The sequence below is a fragment of the Marmota flaviventris genome, chromosome 10 (genome assembly GCF_047511675.1).
Source record: "Marmota flaviventris isolate mMarFla1 chromosome 10, mMarFla1.hap1, whole genome shotgun sequence".
NCBI lineage: Eukaryota > Metazoa > Chordata > Mammalia > Rodentia > Sciuridae > Marmota > Marmota flaviventris.
The window spans coordinates 26113228-26136842 of record NC_092507.1 but is presented as its reverse complement, the minus strand read 5'-3'; the positions used below and the strand labels follow the sequence as shown (position 1 = coordinate 26136842).

The 23615-nt window shown below is 36.5% G+C and overlaps 1 protein-coding gene across 5 annotated transcripts in view; it reads left to right on the top strand.

Moving 5' to 3' along the window:
• The first annotated feature begins 1267 nt into the window (after positions 1–1267).
• Positions 1268–23615, top strand: part of Zmym6 (zinc finger MYM-type containing 6) — a 37829-nt gene continuing 15481 nt past the window's right edge. Inside the window, exons 1-13 of one of the 5 annotated variants that reach the window (XM_071617646.1) lie at positions 1268–1540; positions 1993–2044; positions 2593–2758; positions 8666–8750; positions 9206–9449; positions 14942–15116; positions 15229–15420; positions 17457–17607; positions 18319–18434; positions 19693–19974; positions 20151–20301; positions 21116–21288; positions 23070–23217. In XM_071617646.1, the coding sequence (XP_071473747.1) occupies positions 2666–2758; positions 8666–8750; positions 9206–9449; positions 14942–15116; positions 15229–15420; positions 17457–17607; positions 18319–18434; positions 19693–19974; positions 20151–20301; positions 21116–21288; positions 23070–23217 (1810 nt within the window). In that variant the 5' untranslated portion in view covers positions 1268–1540; positions 1993–2044; positions 2593–2665. Of the gene's footprint in view, positions 1541–1574; positions 1811–1949; positions 2045–2592; positions 2759–8665; positions 8751–9205; positions 9450–14941; positions 15117–15228; positions 15421–17456; positions 17608–18318; positions 18435–19692; positions 19975–20150; positions 20302–21115; positions 21289–23069; positions 23218–23615 lie in introns of those variants that run through there. The other 4 variants (XM_027937488.2, XM_071617647.1, XM_071617644.1 and 1 more) reach the window with 4 other exon arrangements.

Genomic DNA, 23615 nt, shown 5'->3' with positions numbered 1-23615 from the left:
ACTAATTAAGCACAACAAGCAAGTCACACAATCCTAGGGCAACCACAAGCCCCAAAGTCCCTCTGATGCCACCAGACTTCTCTTAGCCAAAGAGCAGACCTTGTCATTGTACGCTGGTTCTCTCCAGCCAATGGTTGGATATCAGGGAATGGTGGAGTCCATCTGGGGACGGACAGCAAGGCTGCCAAGTCTCACTGACGTCCTCAGAGTGAAGCTCTTCAATGTTGCAGGACAGGTGGTTTATATATAGTTCCAAGTTGGTGGTGCATGTTGGTGATTAGTTACACCCAGTGAGAGTCAATGTCCATTGATTTATGTCCAGTGAGATGATGTAATTGTGACTGGGCATGTTCTTTGCGCATGTCCATGGAGCTATGCTTCCTGTCAATTGCAACCAGACATGATTAAGCATGCCTGTGGCTGCTATTCCTTATGCCTAGCAACTTAGTGAGTCCCAGCATGTCTATGGCAAATGCTCCTTACAGTCCCAAATTGGAAACGATTTAGGACCATCAATCATAGATGATCAAATTGTAGTATACTCATTAAAGATAGTACTACGGAGCAAGCAAAAGGAATAAACAACCACACAAATCATGGATGCATCTTCAAAACAATGTTGAATGAAAAAATACTCAAACTTGACTTTGGCAAGTTAATAATCTCAGAGATATAATGTATTTCTTAGAGGTGCGTTCAAGATTAATGGAGCCGAGTAGGATGGCACCCCCATCAGCTGGGGTGGGAATGCGGGTTGAAGCAGGAGGATCATGAGTTCAAAGCCAGCCTCAGCAAAAGCGAGGCGCTAAGAAACTCAGTGAGACCCTGTCTCTAAATAAAATACAAAATAGGGCTGGGGATGTGGCTCAGTGGTTGAGTGCCCCTGAGTTTCCCTAGTCCACCAAAAAAAAAAAAAAAAGAAAAAAGGATTAATTGGAATAATACATGAAATGTCAGGTATTATTTGTATTATTTATTATGTTGTCTTGACAGGCCACCTTTCTGCAAACAGCCATTAAAGAACAGAGCAGAACACTTGTAGCGCCATCTAACGTCCCTGACAGCCTACCCCAAACTCCTTTTCCACTCTTTAACAAGGATCTGTTTCTTTAAGAAGTCAACCATAACTGGGGTAAATGGGATGCTGGGAGTGAAGGTCCTCTCTGCTAGGTCCTGGGGCCTGACGGGAAAAGGGGGCGGAGACTAGTGCTGGCAAGGTCCACTGAATTCAGGTCTGAGGCATGACGGGAAATAAGGGCGGAGACAGGGCTCTGAAGGCTCCCTGAGCTCAGGTCCGGGGCATGATGGGAGAGAAGGGTGGAGACCAGTGCTGGCAAGGTCCACTCAGCTCAGTTTATGGCATGACGGGAAAGAAGGGCGGAGACCAGGGTTGCACACGCGCCCTTGGCCGAATATTGCGTTAAGCTGGATCCCGCAGAATTCCGGTAGGAGAAAATACTGTTCCTGCCAGCGCGAGGCCTTAGTTCCTGTTCTGCTTTCTCCGCTCGAGACTCCTCCGGGAACCGGGAGGCAACTGAAGGTGGGGCGCCGCCGGGAGGACAGGCGGGCGGGGGGGCGGAGCGCAGCCGCCCCACGTGACTAGGAGGCGCTGGGTGGGCTGCGCGGCAGCGGTGGCATGCTCCTACAGCAGAGGTCTCCTGGGGACGTGCTGACGGGCCAGCGGGTCCAATGCTCTTCCTCCAAGACTGGGTTGCGGCGTCGGTTCTTACTGACGGTCACGAGACTTCTTGGTGGGAATGGGAACTTGGGAACTCATGCAATAACTCGGAGGAGGGATGAGCGCCTTTAGGTGGTTAAAACTGTGGCAAGTGGTCAAAAGTTCTTAAGTCTTCTTTGGCACGGACTTTAAGAGCAGTTGTCAGTTTCCTTGTTTGTCTTGTTTGGAGAGGTTCCCATTTGGTTCAACTTTAATATGCATTTTTTTTTAGAGGAAGGGAAGCTGACTTGAATGGCCAAGTTTCTTGTTTACAGGATGGCGTTACCTGCATTCAGAGGGGCCTGACCCCTATGGAGACGCTGAAAGGTACAGGTGACCCACTTTAACTAAGGGCATATTGTTGTGATGGGGTCTGGACCTCTGAACCAGCGTTAGACTAAGAATTGGCACCCTTGAAGGGTTCAAGTGAAGGGTGAGTTAGAGATATGGGGAGGTTGCTGTGTCCCTCTTTAAGAAATAAGACCTCTAGGTCAGTACTCCTGGAATTAGGAACTGTATTTCTTGAATCCATTCTTCTGAAAGATTGGTAACTTCCTCTCACAGCTGGGTCTGCTATTCTAATTTCCTTTGCAACCTTAAACATTTTCGAGAAATTAGTGCTTGTCTTTAACAGGGAAGTTCAAGCTGTTGATAGAAGACTTTTCTTATGTTAAGGTAGTTACTAAAGGAGAGAAAGCAGGAAGAAAAAAGAACAGTTAGTCATGGTTCCAGAGGGTTGTTTTTCAAATGTTCAATCCTGACACTTTTAACATTGATAAAGGGGAGGATTCCCCCTCCCCATAAAAACAACAACCAACCAAACAAAACAAAAAAACACTAAATAGCTGTGTACTGATTGTGTATTTTTGTTTTAGGAGTCCAACTATCCATTGCCAAGAAGAAATCTATTGGTTATAAAACTAGAACGCCTCTACATAAAAAAGTAGAATGAAAGAACCTTTGGATGGTGGATGTGTCAAAGCAATGATACCTCAACAGGGGCTTCTGGACAAAATTAAAGAAGAACCTGACAATGCTCAAGTAAACTTTTCCTTTTGAAAAAGTGCCCCCCCCCCTTCTTGTCTACTTTTGAATTGAAAAATTTACCTAGCCAGTTTAAGGCTTATAAACTAAAACAAATATTCTTTCCCCCTTAGGTGGGTGCTTTGGTTTGATTTTGTACTCTCAAAGTTCATGTGTTGGATGCATAATTAACCAATGCAATGTTGTTGGGGGTTGAGGCCTAATACCAGATAATTAGGTCATGAGGACTTCTGTCCTCAAGGATGGATTGATGCCATGGAGTGGGTTAGTTATTGCAAGAGAGGCCTTCTTGTTATAAAAGCCAGTTCAGCCCTCTTTTGCTTCTTGCTCTTTCTTGGATCCTCTGTTGCCTTTTCCCCTGATGCAGCACATAAGACCCTGACTATGTATAACCCTTATATCTTGGATTTCACAGGCTCCAGAACTGTAATAAATTTCTTTTCCTTATGAATTATCCAGTCTGTGGTGTTCACTTATAGCAACACAAAATGGAGTAAGACAATGGGTTAATCAGATTTCTGTGCTTTGAATGATAAAATATCTTGGTAACCCTACACTATTTTGTTTTGTAAAAAGAAAGTGTTATGAATTACCATTTTTTTTCATATTTGGCATTTTTTAAAAAAAAGTCTCTTATATCTGATATCACTTTCTTGTTCTGTTAGGTATTTGTTGTCTATTGTATGCTCTGGGGCCCAGGAGTAGTTACCTTAGTCTCCTACTTGTAGAATTTACTAATTAGTAAAGAAGACAGATTATACAAGTATTGGCCAACTAAAAAAAAATATTTGTATATGTATGGTTACAAACTATAACAAGTGCTTTGGAAGAAAAGCCTAAAAATGGGCACTCTGACCTACTTTTGGTCAGGGGATAGGAGTAATTACAGAAGGCCTCCCAGAGGGAAGGATTTGTAAGCTAAATTGTGAAGAACAAATTGACTAGGCAACTGGCATGAAGAAGAGTGTTCAAAACAGTCCTGAGTTGGAAAGATACATGGTTCTTTTGGTGAACTGCAAGACCAGTGAACCTGGAACAGAAAAATATTAAAATGATAATGATGGTGAACAACAACAATAACAGATGGTATGGGGCTGGAGTTGTGGCTCAGTGGTAGAACATTTGCCTGGCATGTGTGAGGCCCTGGGTTCAATCTTTAGCACCACATATAAATAATTAAAATAAAAAGATCCATTGACAACTAAACAAATATTTTAAAAAACCAGATGGTATTAGTGTATCCATATGTAGTATATGTTGTGTCATAATAATATGATATAATTATTAATAACTTATTATATGTACTTAGAGCTTGAACACTGTTGCAAGCAGTTTACATACATGAATCCTCTTGGTGATTGCAACTTTTGGGTTAAATAGGAGCAGACATACATAAGAAACAGACAGTAGTTTGTTAAAAGGTCACACAATTAAGGATACCATCTGTCTTATATGTTTTCTGTTGCTATAACAGAATACCTGAAACTGGGTGATTTATAAATAAGTTTATTTTGGCTCACATCTGGAGGCTGTGAGTCTAAGAACACGTTATTAGTATCTGCTTGACTTCTGGTGAGTGCATAGTATTGTCTTACCTCATAGTGGAAAAGTGGAAGGGCAAGCATACGAGCTTGGAAGTTACAAAATTTAAACCCTGCTTTATAACAACACATTCAATAACTAATTCAGTCCTATAAGAAAGACATCAATCCCTCTTAGTGGTCTGATCACCATTTAATGATGTCACCACCTCTCAACACTTTTTCAGTGAAAATCAAATTTCAACGTAAGTTTCAGAGGGGATGGATCACATTCAAACTGTAGCACTAAGTCATTTCATATTGCTATAACAAAATACCATAGACTGTAAGGTCTATAAATGACAGATGAATTTCCCTATGGTTCTGGAGGCTAGCAGTTTGAAATCAGGATGCCAGATGATTGGGTTTTGGGAAGAGCCAATTTCTTGTAGACTTAGGTGGTGAAAAAGCTAGCTAGTTCTCTAGCCTCTTTTTTTTAATATTTATTTTTTTAGATGTAGATGGACATAACACAATGCCTTTATTTTTATGTGGTGCTGAGGATCGAACCCCGGTCCTGCCTGTGCTAGGCAAGCGCTCTACCGCTGAGCCACAATCCCAGCCCCTCTAGCCTCTTTTTTATAAGGGCACCAATGCTGATTATGAGGTCTCTACCCTCATGACCTAATTACCTCACAGGGCTCACCTCCAGATGTCACTTGAGAGATTATAAGGATTTCAACTTATAAATTTGGGAGGAGGGGACATAGACATCCAGTGTATTGCAGATATCTTAGTAGTAATGAAATAACATAACCAAAGACAGTGGAATCATTGACAGTGTCAGATTTAAATAAGGCCAAGTAAGATAGAAACCTAAAAGTGTTTATTGAACTAGGTAATTTGAGATGATTGGTTATCTTAAATAATTTCTGATAAACTAGTAGCCTGATTGGTTCGGGAAGAAATTAAAGTGAGGAAGTAGAGAAAGAGTGAAGTACATTTATTGAAGTTTGGTGGACTAGAGAGGGAAGAGGGAGGGGAGTATTATAATTCGAGGGGAAGAAACCAATATGGAGATGGAGAGAGGTGGTAGTTAAAGGGAGGCAGGATAGAGTGCTAGAAGAAGGAAGAGAAAAATCGTGAACACAAGCACTGTTTTAAGAAGGTTGCCTTTTCCTGTGAGGTAAGAGAAAAATTTGCTGATCAGTTTATAGATAGCGGGAATCAGGATGTTGAGGAACTTGTTGCTTAGTTGCTTGTTTTTAATTGATTAAATTGAAACACTAGTGAGCAGGAAATATGTGAGGTATGGTTTTGAGGGTAATGAAGGTTTAGAACAGTTATTTTGCAAAATAAAAGAAACTGACCAGGGAAATATAATAAGAATATAAGAAAAATATTAGAGATTGAGTAGTTAATAAGGCAAAACTGAGGAAGGTATATATTAGTACTTTTAACTTCTACCTCTGAGTGCCAATAAATAAATATCAAGTAATGTTTAAGACCATTCACTTTGGATGGAATGGATTTGGATTTATTCATTCATAAAATATTTATTATGGCCACTAAGTATAAGAGCTGGTATTTTTGGGTATACATCATTATGCTACACACTTTATGTTAGTTAAATCATTTGTTTTCTGCTAATGGTCTATGGGTAATATCTTTATTTTACAGTTAAGGAAATTGAAATGAAGAATGTTTAAGTAACTTGTATAAGAGCCAAGATAATGTTTCTCTCTTGTCAGAAACCATAGTTTTCTCTGTTGTTTACTATGCCTGGTATCCGATATACAGAGGTGAAAAGACAGATACGGTCCTTGTCCATAATGGACATAGTCCTTTCAGTCTAGTGTGTTAGCCATTAATCACATTACCATTCCTCAAAATATGAAATAATGTTATGATAAGTGCTATGAGAGAAATGAGATGAAAGAGAACTGAAGAAAACTTAATTTCAGTTGGGGACCAGTGTTTGAATTCATCCTATCAGTTATATTGTATTTGTACATCTGTGAGAGAGAGCATGAATTTTGGAAGAGAGACCTGGGTTTGATTTTCATACTTAGTATTTTTGTTACCTTGGACAAGTTACGGAACATCTCTAAACTTTACTTTCCTTTTCTATAAAGATTGTATAATAGTTATCTTTTTTGAAATTTTTTTATTTGTTCTTTTTAGTTATATATGACAATAGAATGTATTTTGATATATCATACATATATGGAGTATAATATCCCATTTTTTGTGGTTGTACATGATGTGGAGTTACACTGGTTGGGTATACATATAAGACATAAGAAAGTTATGTCTGATTCATTCTACTGTCTTTCCTATTCCCATGCCCCATCCCTTCCTTTCCTTTTACCCGCCCCCCCCCCCCCCCCAATCTAGTGAACTTCTGCCCACTCCCATTCCCCTTGTTGTGAGTAGAACATATCAGAGAGAACATTGGCCTTGGGTTTTTGGGATTGACTTATTTCACTTAGCATGATAGTCTCCAGTTCCATCCATTTACTGGCAAATGCCAAAATTTAGTTCTTTTTGGCTTAGTAATATTTTATTGTTTATATGTACCACATTTTCTTTATCCTTTCATCAGTTGAAGGACAGCTAGGTTGGTCCCATAGCTTTGCTATTGTGAATTGAGCTGCTATAAACATTGTTATGGGTATGTCGCTGTAGTATGCTGATTTTAAGTCCTTTGGGTATAAACTGAGGAGTGGGATAACTGGATCAAATGGTGATTCCATTTCAGGTTTTCTGAGGAAGCTCCCTACTGTTTTCCAGTGATTGCACCAATTTGTAGTCGCACCAGCAATGTATGAGAGAGTGTTTTTTCCCCACATCCTCACTAATATTTATTGTTTCTTGTATTCTTTTTTTAATATTTATTTTTTTAGTTATAGGTGGACACAATATCTTCATTTTTAAATTGTTTTTTTTAAATATGGTTCTGAGGATTGAACCCAGTGCCTACCATGGACTGAACACATAGTAGGCAAGCGCTCTACCTTTGAGAGACAACCCCAACCTGTTACTTGTATTCTTGATAATTGCCATTCTGACTGGAGTGAGATGAAATCTAGTGTAGTTTTAATTTGAATTTCTCTAATTGCTAGAGATGTTAACATTTTTTTCATATATTTGTTGACTGATTGTATTTCTTTTTCTGTGAAGTGTCTGTTTGTTTCCTTTGTCCATTTATTGATTGGGTTGTTTTGTTGGTGTTAAGTTTTTTGAGTTCTTTATATATCCTGGAGATTAATGCTTTATCTGAGGTGCTGGTGGCAAAGAGTTTCTCACATTCTGTAGGCTCTCCCTTCACATTCTTACTTGTTTTCTTTGCTGTGAAGAAGCTTTTTAGTTTGATACCATCCCATTTATTGATTCTTGATTTTACTTTTTGCACTTTAGGTGTTTGGTTGAGGCTTGTTCCTAAGCCGACATGATGAAGATTTGTGCCTACTTTTTCTTCTAATAGGCGCAGGGTCTCTGGTCTAATATCTAGGTCCTTGATCCACTTTGAGCTGAGTTTTATGAGGAGTGAGAGATGGGGGACAGTTCTGTCTTATAGGGAGCACCTCTTTTGGTGTCCAAGTACCTTTCACGGAAAGTGGTGAATTAATGCAGTGGTTCCTAGTTTTTGGCACTTAATAAAGCAATTTCAAAATTTTTGGTTTTGGAACTGACATAGTTGTTTATTTTGATAAGTATAGGTAGGTTTTGCTAACTGCCATTTATTATATCCATTGTTTTAGAAAAGACAGTTTTTAAAAAATTGTTTATTCAGAAATACGTAAGGCCATTTTAACACAAAAGATGGTCGTGATTTCCAAATAAATGGTAGTCCTTTTCAAGATAGGTGTATATATTTTTAAAAATTTGTTTAATGATTATTTTATTCTACATTTTAAAGAGTATATTAAGGTAAATCTGATTTAGGCTGTGATGCTTTGTGCATAATGAGTTGATTGCATTGAAATTCTTCTCTCTTTTCTGCCGTTACAGATATGACAGCTTATAAGTCTTTTGGCTAAAATTACTGATTTAGATCTAATCTCTAAATCATCCAGATTTCATTTCATTTACTGCTCCCTTGTAAATACATCCTAGAAAATGAGTAGTAGTCTGGGTTGGAATAACTGTATATTATTCTCATACATCAAGATTATATTTGGAAAGTGGATATAGCTTTATAAAATATTCTCCAATTCTAAAGATTGTCTTTATGAAGATTAAATCTACTCTAATAACTTTCAAATTTTGACTTTTGAGATATTTGTGAAGGTGATTGTGAGTAAAATATAAAAGATATGAATGTGATAGAATTACTTACATATATTTTATTCATTTTTCTCTTTTTCTTTGTATTTAAAAGGAGTATGGACATGCCCAACAGCCAAAAACTCAAGAAAGTGAATTGAAAATCAGTGCTGTATTTTCAGTTAGTGACAATTCTCTTGGTAAGAAATAGAACTGTGTGAGTTAATACTGTTAATATTTGTTTACTCTGTCTAATACAATTGAGGGAAAGCACCTCTTCATCTAAGTCTTCTCCTTTAGAGCATGTTTTTCAAATTGGGAGCTGTTATTCACCATCATTTAAAAAAAGGAAATAGAATGAGAATATATCAGAATGTGATGTGTATAGCAGGGAAATGTGCTATTTCTTGAAACTTCTGTTTCAATTATTAAATTATACACACACACACACAAATGTGTGTGAGAACTGGGTTATAATGTAAAATTTAATTTTTATAGGTCATAATTTAAAAAGTTTGAAACCCCTGTTTTAGAACATTGTTTCATTGAATTTCAAAACAGATTATATGTCCTAAAAAAGAATTATATATACATTTAATATTTTGCATATATAAAAAATACTAAAACTGGTGTTTTTTTTTTCTTATTTTGCTAGCCCAGCAGTTGACTTCAGGCTTTTCTCTTGTACCACCTGGCACAAAAGTATTGGTTCCTTCAGTTCCACCTGTAGCTATTCAGGTTTTTTGTTCTGGTTGTAAAAAGATGCTTTACAAGGGTCAAACTGCATATCACAAGACAGGATCTACTCAGCTCTTCTGTTCCACACGATGTATTATCGGATATTCTTCACTTGTCTGCCTACCACTTCCTCCCAAGAAAACCTGCACAAACTGCTCAAAGTATAAAATTCTTAATGATATCTCTTTTTTACTTTTTTAAAATGTGTATATATTTTCGTTTAAACATGTTGCTACCTCATGTCTCTTTGACACATTTCTATGGAAATTGTTTTTTAATTATATGAAGTTTTACAACGTTATATAAGTAACTTGGTGTTAGAAGTATTGCCTAAACCAGTTTTCTGCCTCTTTCAGTTTAAATTTTACCATGGAAAGAAATGAACCATTTTTGGAATTGTAGGACCACTCATATTTCTGTAAATGTGGACAACAACCATTTAGAATTGGTTTAAAAGCTATCTTAAAGTATAGATACAGCTGGGCATGGTGGTGCATGCCTATAATCCCAGTGGCTCAGGAGGCTAAGGTAGGAGGATCATGGGTTCAAAGCCAGCCTCAGCAAAAACAAGGCACTAAGCAACTCAGTGAGACCCTTTTTTTTTAAAATAAAATACAAAAAAATAGGGCTGGGGATGAGGCTTAGTGGTCAAGTACCCTTGAGTTCAATCCCCAGTACCCCCACAAAGGTATAGATACATTAGTATCACTTTTTTTGTGTGTGTCTGTGTGTGTGTGTGTGTGTGTGTGTGTGTGCGCTCCAGATTTAACCGAGGAGTGCTTTACCACTGAGCTACATCCCTAGTTCTTTTTCTGTTTTATTTTGAGACTACATCCCTAGTTCTTTTTCTATTTTATTTTGCTAGTTGCTGAGGCTGGCCTCAAACTTGCCATTCTCTGGCCTCAGCCTCCTGAGTGCCTGGGTTTACAGGCACATGCCACTGCATCCAGCTTAGATTCATTCTTAATAATATATGAAAGTTATTTAATTTTTTAGAAGGCAAAAACTGCTAAGTGGTCACAGAAATAGGTGTTTACTTCTAATATCCTTGTGAGCCTTTATTTGGGTCCTTGCTTTATAATACTGCTTAGATGCAGAGAGAAGAAGAAACAGAAAGTTGTATAAACTTTCCTTTATCTTACTTTTGAAGAATTTGCCATGATTTGCCTATTTTCATGATAGTTGATTCCAGTAAGAAAGTGTGAGACTTCTAGCTTCAAGTTTCATTTGCTGGAGCTAGTAGGACTAGATTTAGTGGCCATCACACAACTCTAGATCCTAAGGTAAATGTCTTCTTACTGGCTAGCAGCTGCCAAGATCACACATGAATGAGACAGCAAATGAAATTGTTGCAAGTTTGTGTTGTCAGTAGTGATTACGTAGAGGAAGAAAAGTTAAAAGCTTGGTTGTAGATCAGTGGTGGTAGTTCATTGGTAGAGCAGTTGCCTGACATGAGTGAAGCTCTGGGTTCAATCCCCAGAACTAAAGGGGGAGAAAAAAAAAGAGCTTGGTGTTTTAGATTATGATTCCATCACTTCTTATTAGCTAAGTGACTTGGGAGAGATATGTTAACTTTTCTGAATCTCAGTTTTTCACTGGTAAATAATATCTACTACTTTTTTTTTTTTTAGATTTTTTTGTAGTTGTAGATGGACAGAATGCCTTAAACTATTTATTTATTTTTTGTTTATTTTTATGTGGTGCTGAGAATCGAACCCAGTGCCTCACACATACTAAGCAAGCGCTCTACCACTGAGCCCCTGCCCCAGCCCAATATCTACATCTTTTTAAAAAATATTTATTTTAAATTATTTTTCAGTAGACCTTTATTAATTTATTTTTATGTTGGCTGATTATCGAACCCAGGGCCTCACATGCCAGGCAACTGCTCTACCACTGAGCCACAGCCTCAGCCCCAAGAGTTTTTTCTTTCAACATTTTTTTATTGGTACATCATAGTTTTACATAATGATAGGATTTGTTACATATTTATACATGCACAGGCACACAGAACAACACAGTAATTTGGTCAATATCACTCCCCAACGCTTCCTGCCTCCTTCCACTTCTGCTATCCCCTAGTCCCTTGCATTTATTGATCTCCCTACCCCCTAGGATTTTTGTTGTTGTTGTTCTAGGTATTGAACCCAAAGGTGCTTACCCAATGAGCCACATCTCCAGTCTACCTCCCCTTTTTTTTTTGTGGTGCTGGCGATTAAACCCAGGGCCTTGTGCATGTGAGGCAAGCCCTCTACTAACTGAGCTATATCCCCAGCCTCCAGCACTTTTTTATATTTTATTTAGAGATGGAGTCTCCCTGTGTTGTTTAGGGCCTCGCTAAATTATTGTAGCTGGCTTTGAACTATCCTCCTGCCTCAGCTTCCTAAGCCACTGGAATTATAGGCGTGTACCACTGTGCCTGGTTCCCTCGGATTTTAATAAGACAGTGTTAAAACATTACCTAGCACATAATTGATAGATGGAATCTTACTGTTAATAATAAATTTTAAATATTTATGTGCTACTATTTATAATTATTACTTTGCATTATTATTGTGTATACTTTATAGGCTCTTTCATCTTTGAAGATAGGTGACAGTTTCTTTATCTAGTTGGTGTGTTTGAAAGAACGAACAAGGCTCGTCGTTGGAGAAAATGCCGTTTATTGAGCAACACCTCTGCATATTTATAGAGCCGGGGGTAGTTTGACAGTTATGACAGTTTAATGGTTGAATGGTTTGACAGTTGGCATGGGGTGCTTTCTGATTGGTGGGTAAGGGTCATTGAGCCAGCAAGGCTAGTCTGATTGGTGGGTAAGGATCATGTGAGCCAACAGGGCTCACCACTGGACGGCTCTTCTCAGGGGATGGGGAAGTTAGTCTTTGGAGCCCAGGCGACTCCCAACATGTTGGCTTAAGGTATCTAAAAGTAAATTCTGCTAAAAGAAAAATCTCCAAAAGGGAGAGGTGTTGTTCAGGGTTTTATTTGTATATTCAAATGTAATTTGTTTTAAAATGCCCTTTTTATACTTTAATATGATAATGTCTTTTTAAATATATATTTTTATTCGTAGATGGACACAATACCTTTATTTCCTTTATTCAGTTTCTTTTTTTTATATGGTGCTGGGTATCAGACCCAGTGCCTCAGGCATGCTAGACAAGCACTCTACTACTGAGCCACAACCCCAGCCCTGTTAATGTCATTTTAATGAAACTGAAATGAAAGAGTAAATCTAGTTTTGTATTTAGATATCTTGTTTCAACATATTGAATATCAATATAAAATGAATTAAGTTTTAAAGAACTTGGCATGACTTACACATCTGAGTGTATAATATAGTTTTTAAAGTAGCCACGCTGGTTGGTGACTTTTTACCACAGTGCTGCCCTTGTTTAGATTTATTTATTCATGTGTTTATTTATTTATTTATTTATTGTGGTGCCAGGGATTAAACCCAAGGCCTCACACATGCTAGGCAAATGCTCTGCCACTGAGCAGCCCCCCAAAAAAGTTTTTGATCTCTGGATATTGCCTTCAGAGTGTATGGAACATTCTTTTAGATTAATTTAGGGTACAAATCTGTCTTTTCAGCATGGATTTAAAAAAAAAAAGTTACTTGATGTCTTATCAGGTCAGTATAGTGAGTGATTAAACTGAGTTACCCTGTCAAGCATGATATTCAGTCATACAATTAAACAATGGTTTTAGGTTCTTATAAATTAAGAGAAGTTAAGGGAAAGAAGAGAAAATAGAAGAAAATGTTTTGAGCCATGTTATTATGGCAACAGGTATAATTTTTTTCCCCAGGATAAATGTTAAGGTTTAACATTCATTTGAATACATAAGGGGATAAATGTTAAGGTTTAACACTCATTTGAATACATAAGGTTTGGAGTGCATTTGTATTTGTGTGCACAGTTTTTTTAAAAAGTCGTTCTTATTGAATAACTTATGCATACACTATGTCACTGGCAGATATGCCTTATTAAGTAAAATTCTTTATTGCTGTTTTTAGTAAAACAGAGCGATACTTTTTAAAATTAATACTTCACTTACATATAAGCATATCTATTTACTTTTTTATTCTGCATAATAAAGATACAGATGGGAGCCAAGTTAGTGGAACAATTTAATTCCAGGCTGCCTGCATTTGTACTCTGCCATCACTGCTGGCCAACAGTACAACTTTGACAAGTGATTTCACCTCTCATTTGCTTTTCTTACTCGTGAAGTGGCAATTATATTTCCCTCCTTGTGTTTTTATGATATTTAAATTGGTAATTGAGCCAGGGGTGGTGATACATACCTGTAATCTCAACAACTCGGGAGGCTGAGGCAGGAGGACTGCAAGTTTAAAGCCAGCCTCAGCAACATAGTGAGACCCTGTCTCAAAAAGGGCAGTGGATTTCATTTGGTGGTTAAGGGCCCTGGGTTCAATCCTTGGTACCAAATAAATAAATAGGGTAATTGAGTAAAGTGAATAATGCCTGGCACATATTAGTTACTCAGTTTACTTATATATAATATTACTGCCATTATTATTATTTTGACCTGGACTACTGTTTCTAGTTAATGACTGTTACCTTTGATTTTTATACTTGTGGGAGGAATATTAATATTTAAGCTCTCTTTTACCAGGGTATTTCCATCAGTGCTAATTGCAATAATTAGCTCTTATAAAATGGCTCTAGAAATCTCATACAATTAAAAAAAAAAAAAGAAATCGCACACAATTATTCAGTTATTTGTGTTCTTCCTGTCTCATTTATGTCATGCTTATTTTTTATGTTAGTCATTGGTAGTTTCCATTTCCTCAAATCTTGTATTTTTAAATTTTAAAAAATTTCACATAATGTCTCATTCATATTTCTATTCTTGGCAGTTGCTGGAGAGTAAGAGGACACATATCTTGAGGTCTGGAGTTACGGGATGGCCACTGAATTTAGTCTTATTGACTCTAGAGATGAAATTTGGTTGGAGCTGGAAGCTTCACTGTTTTTTTGTCATGAGCTACTGGCCAGTTATATTTTTTTGTTTTATTTTTAATTAAGAACTTCTTTTTTGAATCCAGAGCCCCCTGTATGCTATGCAAATGCTGTACCACTGAGCTATTCCTAGCCTCTTTTTATATTGTTTTGAGACAGGGTCTTATTAAGTTGAACAGTCTGGCCTCTAATTTGTGATGCCCCTGCCTCAGCCTCTTGAGTAACTGGGATTACAAGCATGTGCAGCCATGCCCCACTGACTGCTTATATTTTAAATGAAGTTCTCCCTCCACACATCTGTGAATTAGATATTATAAACCCCATTTACACGAGGAAATTGAAACAGTAATTGCCTAACTCATTGTTACTCAGCTGATAAGTGACAGAACATAATCATCCAACCCAGATTATTATTATTATTATTTTTAATTTGTAGATAGACCCAGTACCTTCATTTTATTTGTTTATTTTATGTGGTGCCGGGGATCGAACTCAGTGCCTCATGTATGCTAGGCAAGCGCCCTGCCACTGAGCCACAACTCCAGGTTTTCATATGCTTTATTCAAGTTCTTTTTCTAGCTGCCCCTGGTAAATATCAGGGGTAAATACTAGCTTACAAAGAGGAGAAAGTTACATTTTGTTTTGCCTTTGTTATTTATTTTTAGAGAAATTTTAAATATAAAGGATGTGATCACAACCCGGTTTGAAAATTCTTCTCTTAGCAAAGATTTCTGCAGCCAATCATGCCTGTCTTCTTATGAGCTAAAGAAAAAACCTGTTGTTACCATATATACCAATAGCATTTCGACAAAGTGCAGTATGTGTCAGAAAAATGCTGATGTAAGTTACATTTTACTTTTATTGGGACTCTTCTCAAAGATCAGAGATTTTTTTAACTGGCTGCACTTACTTTATATGTGTGTGTGTGTGTGTTTGTGTGTTTATTTCCTAGGTTCGATTTGAAGTTAAATATCAAAATGTGGTACATGGTCTTTGTAGTGATGCCTGTTTTTCCAAATTTCACTCCACCAACAACCTCACCATGAACTGTTGTGAGAACTGTGGAAGCTATTGCTATAGTAGCTCTGGACCTTGCCAATCCCAGAAGGTTTTTAGTTCAACAAGTGTTACAGCATACAAGCAGGTATGAATATCAGTTTGTCATGCATAGTCAGGCTTACTCTTGAGCTGGCTGAGTAGGGATGAACTGCAGAGTAAAAGAGTAAGCTCCTGCCATCCATTCAACCTAATGTGATTTCCTCTCCAGGAAAATGTGATTCTGATATTGCAGGGGTGACTGTGATGTAAGATGATATAGGTGGAGTAGGTTACTTTAAGGTTCTCTTCATGCCTAAGAATTCATAGGTAATTACATGATTTGCTGTGTGAACTATTTTGTGAAATTGTGAAGAAAACTCCTTATTGTTAATAAACTATGAGCAAAAGTTAAAAGGTGATAATCAGTGAATCTTGGGAAACTACCTTTTTTTTGTTTGTTTTTGGCACCAGGGATGGAACCCAGGGTTGCTTGACCACTGAGCCACATTGCCAGCCATTTTTTTTTATGTTAGAGACAGGGTCTTGCTAAGTTCCTAAGGCTGGCTTTTAACTTGCAGTCTTCCTGCCTTAGCCTCCTGAGCCTTTGGGATTATAGGCGTGTGCCACCACTCCCAGCATCTTTTTTATTCTGAAGAGTATTTTGAACTTAATTGTCATTTTGTTTTTTATTTTTAATTGTTATTTTGGCTTAAGTATTAAAATACTTTAGCTGATTTTATTTATTATAGTTAATAGTAGATTAATCTGGTTATTAAAAATATCACTTTGTAAATTTGATTATTTCTAATGATTTGGGTTTTTAGTTGTTTTTTTTTTTTTTTTTTTTTTTAAAGAATGTGAACTGGGCTTGATCCTCAGCACCACATAAAAATGAAAAAAAGATACTGTGTGTCCACCTACAACTAAAAAATAAATATTTAAAAACAAAAAGAATTTGAATGACAGTTTTTTTTTGACCAGGTTTTTGATTTGGTAATTCTGTTGTGCTGTTAGGAATGTACATTCGTGATTAAAAAGTATATCTTTTCTAGGAGTTGCCACTTAGGCAGTCTATTTACTACTTTCACAGGAATAGAATCTGATATTTTGTAAATGATCCAAAAATCAGTTCCATGTTTAATTTTGTTACTGGTGTTGTACTCAGTCCATTGCATAAAGGATGTTCCTCTTTTGCTAGGAAGATTATGTGAAACTTCACAATTTACATTTTCCTGCTGTTTACTTTCTTACTGAGACCATTATATAGCAGTTAGGAGCCAAAACTTTGGAGTGTGATGGAATAAGTTTAATTTCCTGTTTCTATTTATCTGAATTTAACTAAAGTTGCTTTTTAAACTTTGGTTAATGTAATTTTTGAAAGCACATCACTATGTTGTTTTAAGAATGATATGATATAGTCTATGTTAATTGCTTAGCATGGGATTTGACTTAAATTAAGCATTCAGAAAGATTGGTTGTATAAATAATAGCCATTTAATACTACAATTATTTCTTGCAACAAACTTACAGGCAGACTTTATTATGAAATTCAGTTTAAAAAAATTAGTAGTTCTGGGGCTGCGGTTGTGGCTCAGAGGTAGAGCTCTCGCCTAGCATGTGCAGGGCGCTGGATTCGATCCTCAGCACCACATAAAAATAAAGAAAATAAAAGCATTGTGTCCAAGTATAAAAAAACTAAAAAAAAAAGTAGTACTGTAAGATCTCATGATATGCATAAAATAGCATTTCAGTCTCTCACTAAAGAGTCTCATAAGTTAAGTAGCTTTAAAGATGGTGGTGGATTTTACTAGATTGAGGTTTAGGTCCATACTGAGGATGGCTGTTTGGCTCAGGGACCACCTGGTCCTCTCTGGTTATTTATGATGAGAAAAGTATGTTATTTCCTTGTTTATTACTTGTAATGTGTTTTGTTCTCGCTAAAGTCTGAGTAGCTACTACTTTTCTTCAATCTTATTATTGTCTGAAAAAACCTGTTTTCCAACTTTCAGAAAAGTCTACTTGTCATGCTCAAATATTTCAGTCAAAGGCAATTGTTAAAGGTAGCTTTTCTTCTTTTTAGAACAATATGTAGTTATGTGTGCTTGCACTAAATATCTAAACATTATTTTGTTTTCTTAATAGAATTCGGCTCAAACTCCTCCCTATGCTCTGGGGAAATCATTGAGGCGCTCTGCTGAAATGATTGAGACTACAAATGACTCAGGAAAAACAGAACTTTTCTGTTCTATTAATTGCTTATCTGCTTACAGAGTTAAAACTGTTACTTCTTCAGGTAATGTTTAAATTTGATAAATTTATAGATTAGTAACTGTTGAAGAAGCCTGTAACTGCTTTTCTTTCATTTTCTAACAACCTAAATTTATCTGTAGGGTTAAATACTCAAGTTTGATTTAAAAAACTGATTTTTAAATGCAAATAATTGTATATATATTTTATAGGCTTTGTATATGAGAAGAAAGAAAAAATAATTGTAAGTTCTGGTTAGTTATTTAAATAGGAGTTAATAAAGGTTAGATGTGGTTAGATTTACAAATTATTATAGAATTCCTTGATTTTTTTTGTTCTTTATTTTTGTTGTTGTTGTTTATTATAGTTGGTATTCCATATCTGTAGCTTCCCTATTCATGGATTCAAACAACTGGATCAAAAATATTCCAGAAAAAAATTGCCTCTGTACTAAACATATACAGACATTTTTTTTCCTTGTCAAGTATTATAGGTAATCCAGAGATGCTTTAAAGTATATGAAAAGATATTTGGAAAGGTATGCATAGATTACATGCAAATACTGTGACATTTTATGTAAGGAAATGGAGCATTTACGGATTTTGGAATCCTCATGGAGTTTTGGAACTAATTTCCCCAGGTTACTCTGCTGTGCCGTTGTACTGAATATTTGATTATTTTTTCTTCCACTTATAGGTTTTTATTTGTTCATTTTTATAATGTATTCATTGCTTTTTATTTTTTTTTTGTCATCAAGGCGTCCAGGTTTCATGTCACAGTTGTAAAACCTCTGCAATCCCTCAGTATCACCTAGCCATGTCAAATGGAACTATATACAGCTTCTGTAGCTCCAACTGTGTGGTAGCTTTCCAGGTATGATCAATCTAAGGTAGTGTTTAATCCTTGTAGTTTTCTTAGGTTTTATTCCATGGCAAAATGTTAACTGCTGAAGGTCTATACTTTAAAAACTTCATATTTAAAAAGAAAAACATTCTGTTCAGCCTGGGTTCCAGAGGTTATTTGTATGAATTATCTAAGCCTGGACATAGGGCTTCATTATTCAGGGTACTTAGGTGAACTATTCTTCCCTTCTACTTTCTCCCTTGGTTCTCTCCGTTTCTGAAGGATGGAGACTAGGCTATAGTATGGTGAAGTACAGTAGTAGCCTTTGGGAGCTCATGTGCCCCTTACTGTCATTCTGGGCCAGAAACTTAACAACTCTTCGCATGTAGTTGTAAGCATCCACTTGTCCCATTTTCTTCTATTTTCTGCAATCCACACAAAAAGAATAGAGTTTTGTGATATCCTGGGTGGAAGGAGGCCTGATGTGGTATCTCTGGTCCCAAGGAGAAAAGAGACTGCTGGTAGCCACAGTGTTATAATAGCTATTAGGAGTTGGTAACTGAGTGTAGTGGCACACACACCTGCAAACCCAGCTACTCCAGAAGTTGAAGTAGAAGGATAGCAAGTTCAAGGTCAGTTTGTGCAATGTAGGTGAGAACGTGTCTCAAAGTTTTTTTTTTTTTTAAAGTATGGGGGCAGCAGTGCAGGGGATGGGTTCAGTTGTAGAGTGCCTGCCTAGCATGTGTCAGGCCCAGGGTCTAATTCCCCAATGCTACCAAAAACAAGAAAAGATTTGGTTGGTGACAAGCATGCAGGAAGAGGTACCCTGAGGGAAGGCGAGGCCTGCCATAATTTACTGGAGAAATATCTGAGAGTTTGTTATCTGGGCAGTCTGGATTCCAGTCCTCAACCTTTGGAAAAAAAAAAAATAACATAAATATAAATATATATATATATATATATATATATATATATATATATATATATATATATATATATTTTAGTTGTCCGTGGACCTTTATTTTTTACTTATTTATATGCAGTGCTGAGAATCTAACCCAGTGCCTCACACATGCTAGCTCTACCACTGAGCTACAACTCTAGTCAAGTCTCAACCTTTTAATGTTGCATTTGTCAGTCCTTATATTTTGAAAGTATGTCATTGAAACTCTTCCTATGAGAAATACGATTTTTAAAAACTGTTGTGGGATTAATTAAATTGAGAAAGTAAAAATATCAAGTTAAGTTATTTCTCAGTTGATTAAAATTTTTGCCTGTGTTCATTCAGAATGTATTTAACAAACCAAACGGAACACAGTCTTCTGCCGTGCCTCCGTCTCAGGGCCAAGTGGTTGCGAGTTCACCTTGCCAATCAGTAAGGCCACCAGGAGGTGGTGGCCTTGCCTCTGCCATTTCCTCCAACTCTGTCACTGGCTCTGCCATAGCAGCCAGTCACCAGACTCTTGGTGAACAATCCCAGCAGGTTGCGGTAACGCAGACAGTTGTGAAACTCAAGTGTCAGCACTGTTATCATCTGTTTGCCACAAAGCCAGAACTTCTTTTCTACAAGGTAAGGAGAGATGATAAAAGGAATTGCATAGGAACTTATGCAATAGAAGCACTTTTAGAAGTACTTTTTTCATCTTTGACAGTCAACTGAGTTTGCTTTGAAATAAGAAGGAAAAGGATTTATTAACAATAAAGCAGCTGTTTAGTTAGATCTTAATGACTGTTATTTCTCTGCAGGGTAAAATGTTTCTGTTTTGTGGCAAGACTTGCTCTGATGAATACAAAAGAAAAAATAAAGTTATGGCAATGTGTGACTACTGTAAACTACAGAAAATTATAAAGGAAACTGTGAGATTCTCAGGGGTTGATAAGCCATTCTGTAGTGAAGGTAAAGAAAATGGCTTCGTATTATATACACAGCACGTGGTTGTTATGAAATAATTTATGATGAGTTGGGCAATTAATCATGATTAATTTTCAAGTAATTTTTCTCTTATGAGGTATAAGTTGAACATTTTTTATGTTGAGATTTACTTAAAGTCTTTTTTTCAAGTTTATTTTTTTGCTGTGCTGGGATTGAATTTATGGCCTTTTTGTTGTAGGAAAGTGATCTATTACTGAGCTATACCCCAGCCCTGAAGTCTTTGTTTTTTTTTTTTTTTTTAAATATTTTTTTAGTTGGTCAATGGACCTTTATTTTTTTTATTTACTTCTATGTGGTGCTGAGGATCGAACCCAGTGCCTCACACATTCCAGGCAAGTGCGCTACCGTTGAGCCACAGCCTCAGCCCTGAAGTCTTTCTTTTTATAAATGTTACAGTAACCTCAGTGAGGAAAAATTATCAAAATATAATTAAATAATGGTATTCATATAGAAAGTCTTGTAAGTTTAGCTATGACATTAGAGTTTTTTTGTTTTTTGACCTGTTTGTAAATAGGGAACTTTAGCAGTTACTGCTTCTTGGTTTAAGAAACTTATAGTTCTGATGTTTCTGAATATAGATGGTCTTATATTTACATTTAAAAGGGGATGTGGGTTTGTTTTGTGAATATAAAAAGACTTCTTTAACCTAGAGGCAAATAGTGTGTCAAACGTTTAGGAATTAGCTTAGGATTTGTATCTGTGACTATAGAAACTCACTTTACCTACTAGAAGTTAATGTAAATTTGATGTTTCTTCTTGCATCCCTGTGTGTGCTCAGTCTGCAAACTTCTCTCTGCTCGAGACTTTGGAGAGCGATGGGGAAACTACTGTAAGATGTGTAGTTATTGTTCACAGACTTCCCCTAATTTGGTAGAAAATCGATTGGAGGGAAAGTTAGAAGAGTTTTGTTGTGAAGACTGCATGACCAAATTTACAGTTTTGTTTTATCAGGTAAGTGTGATATACTTTTTAACTTTTCTTTGTTTTCCCACTGGGACATGGTCTTACTGTGGTGTTGAGTTGGCCTTGAACTCACAATCCTGTCTCTGCCTCCCAAGTAGGCTTTTGTGTGTTTTTTTTTAAGTTAGTGCAAATTATTTTCTATTTAAAATATGTTCAAATTATGTGAATAAAAGTGTGGTGTTTAGAGCTGTATAGAATAAATTATAGGCTACTGTAACAAAATTTGGTTGAATATAACCATCTTTGGAGAACAGAGTTAGGATTTCTAGAGACTTTGTTGTTGATTGAAGACATGTACCATTTATTTTTGCTTTCTTTCATTTATTTCAAGGCACATTGACCTTGTTTGTAACTTCGAGTTCTTTTCAGTTATAACTTTACATAATATTGCCTGAAGTGGCTCTCATTTAGGTTACTCTGAAGAATTTGAAGTCAGACCTTGTTCTTACTTCATGGGTCAAATGACAATGACTAGCAACCTTACCCACTTTCTTTTAGAAAAGGTTACCTTTTGAAAGACTGTCAATGATAGTTACAATTAAAAATAAAGAAAAGAAGTGAAGACTAGGGAGGTTAAGTAATGTGCCTTTGAGGAAGCTGGTAGGTGACACCTAGGTAGCACCTGTAACACTTTATTGAAGTCTCTATTTTCTTATCTACCTCACTCCCAAAATATAATATTCTTGTGGTGGCAGATAATAACTTTTTCATCACTCTTTCTATGTTTAGGACCAATCTGTGCTTAAGACAGTGGATATCTAATTAGATGTTTGTTGAGTAAATAAAAGTCTTAATGACCTCAAAGCCTATATTCCTTCTACTGTCATATGCTGCTGCCTTTTGTATGTGTGTGTGTGGGTGTTACTGGGGATTGAACCCAGAAGTGCTGTACCACTGAGCTATATTCCCAGCCCTTTTTATTTTACTTGGAAACTGGCTAAGTTGCCCAGGCTGGCCTTGAACTTTTTTTTTTTTTTTTGGTGCGTCATTGGGGTGGGGGTACCAGGAATTGAACTCGGGGGCACTTGGCCACCGAGCCACATCCTCAGCCCTATTTTGTATTTTAGAGACAGTCTCACTGAGTTGCTTAGTGCCTCACTTTTGCTGAGTCTGACTTTGAACTTGTGATCCTCCTGCCTCAGCCTCCCAAGCTGCTGGGATTACAGGCGTGCATCACTGTGCTCAGCTGGCCTTGACCTTGAATTTTTGATCTTTCCACCTCAGCCTCTCCAGCAGCTGTAATAACAGGCGTGTACCACCATGCCTATATGGCTTCTTAATGTTTTGAAAATAGAATCTGCCTTTAGATTTTTTCATCACTAATTTTGAAAACAGAAGAGCAATTTGTATGTTCTTTTTTTTTTTTTTTTAGTTATAGGTGGACACGATATCTTTTATTTTTATGTGGTACTGATGATCGAACCCAGCGCCTCACACATGTGAGTGCTCATGCTAGGTGAGCACTCTAGTGCTGAGCCACAACCCCAGCTCCCTGTTTGTATATTCTTAACCTAGGACATCTATGTGAAAAAAAAATAATTATATGTGTGTGTGAATATCTATATCTATCTATCTATCTATCTATATATATATTCACATTTTATATATATTCACACTTTAATTTCAGTATTTTAGAATAGGAACCTTACATTTTGTAGACTCAGCTGACCTATATACCATGTTTTCATAGTGCCTCTAGTTTATGATGAATGTTATCTTTTCATTATTTTATAGTTTTGAGCCTATATTGTCTTAAATTTCTTTCTCAGATGGCCAAGTGTGATGGTTGTAAACGACAGGGTAAGCTAAGTGAGTCCATAAAATGGAGAGGCATCATCAAACATTTCTGTAATCTGTTCTGTGTCTTGAAGTTCTGCCATCAGCAAAGCATGAATGATCCTCCTCCACAAAATAAAGGTAAGATTAAACTTAGCTAATGAGACTTTTATATCAGTTCTAGGATATATTATCAGCATACGAAGTTGAAAATAATATAATAAAAACAAAATTTTACTGGATTCAAATAATCTGATGGGAAATTTAATTTTGGTCTCATAATCAAACATACCAAGAAATTAATAAATCTGTACTAATTTATAGGAAATATTTATTTGATTGCTTTTGATTGAACTTACGTGTACATACATAACTTACATAGTTTATTTTCAGTTATTAACTGACTAGTCTGAAACTTAAAAAATCAGCACAAACAAAGGGAGAGGATTTAAGTAGATTAATATAGTTTCTGTAGCTGATTAAGATTTGATCCAGAGCCTGTTTGTAGCAAAGGAGAAAAGAACAACACATTAATTATC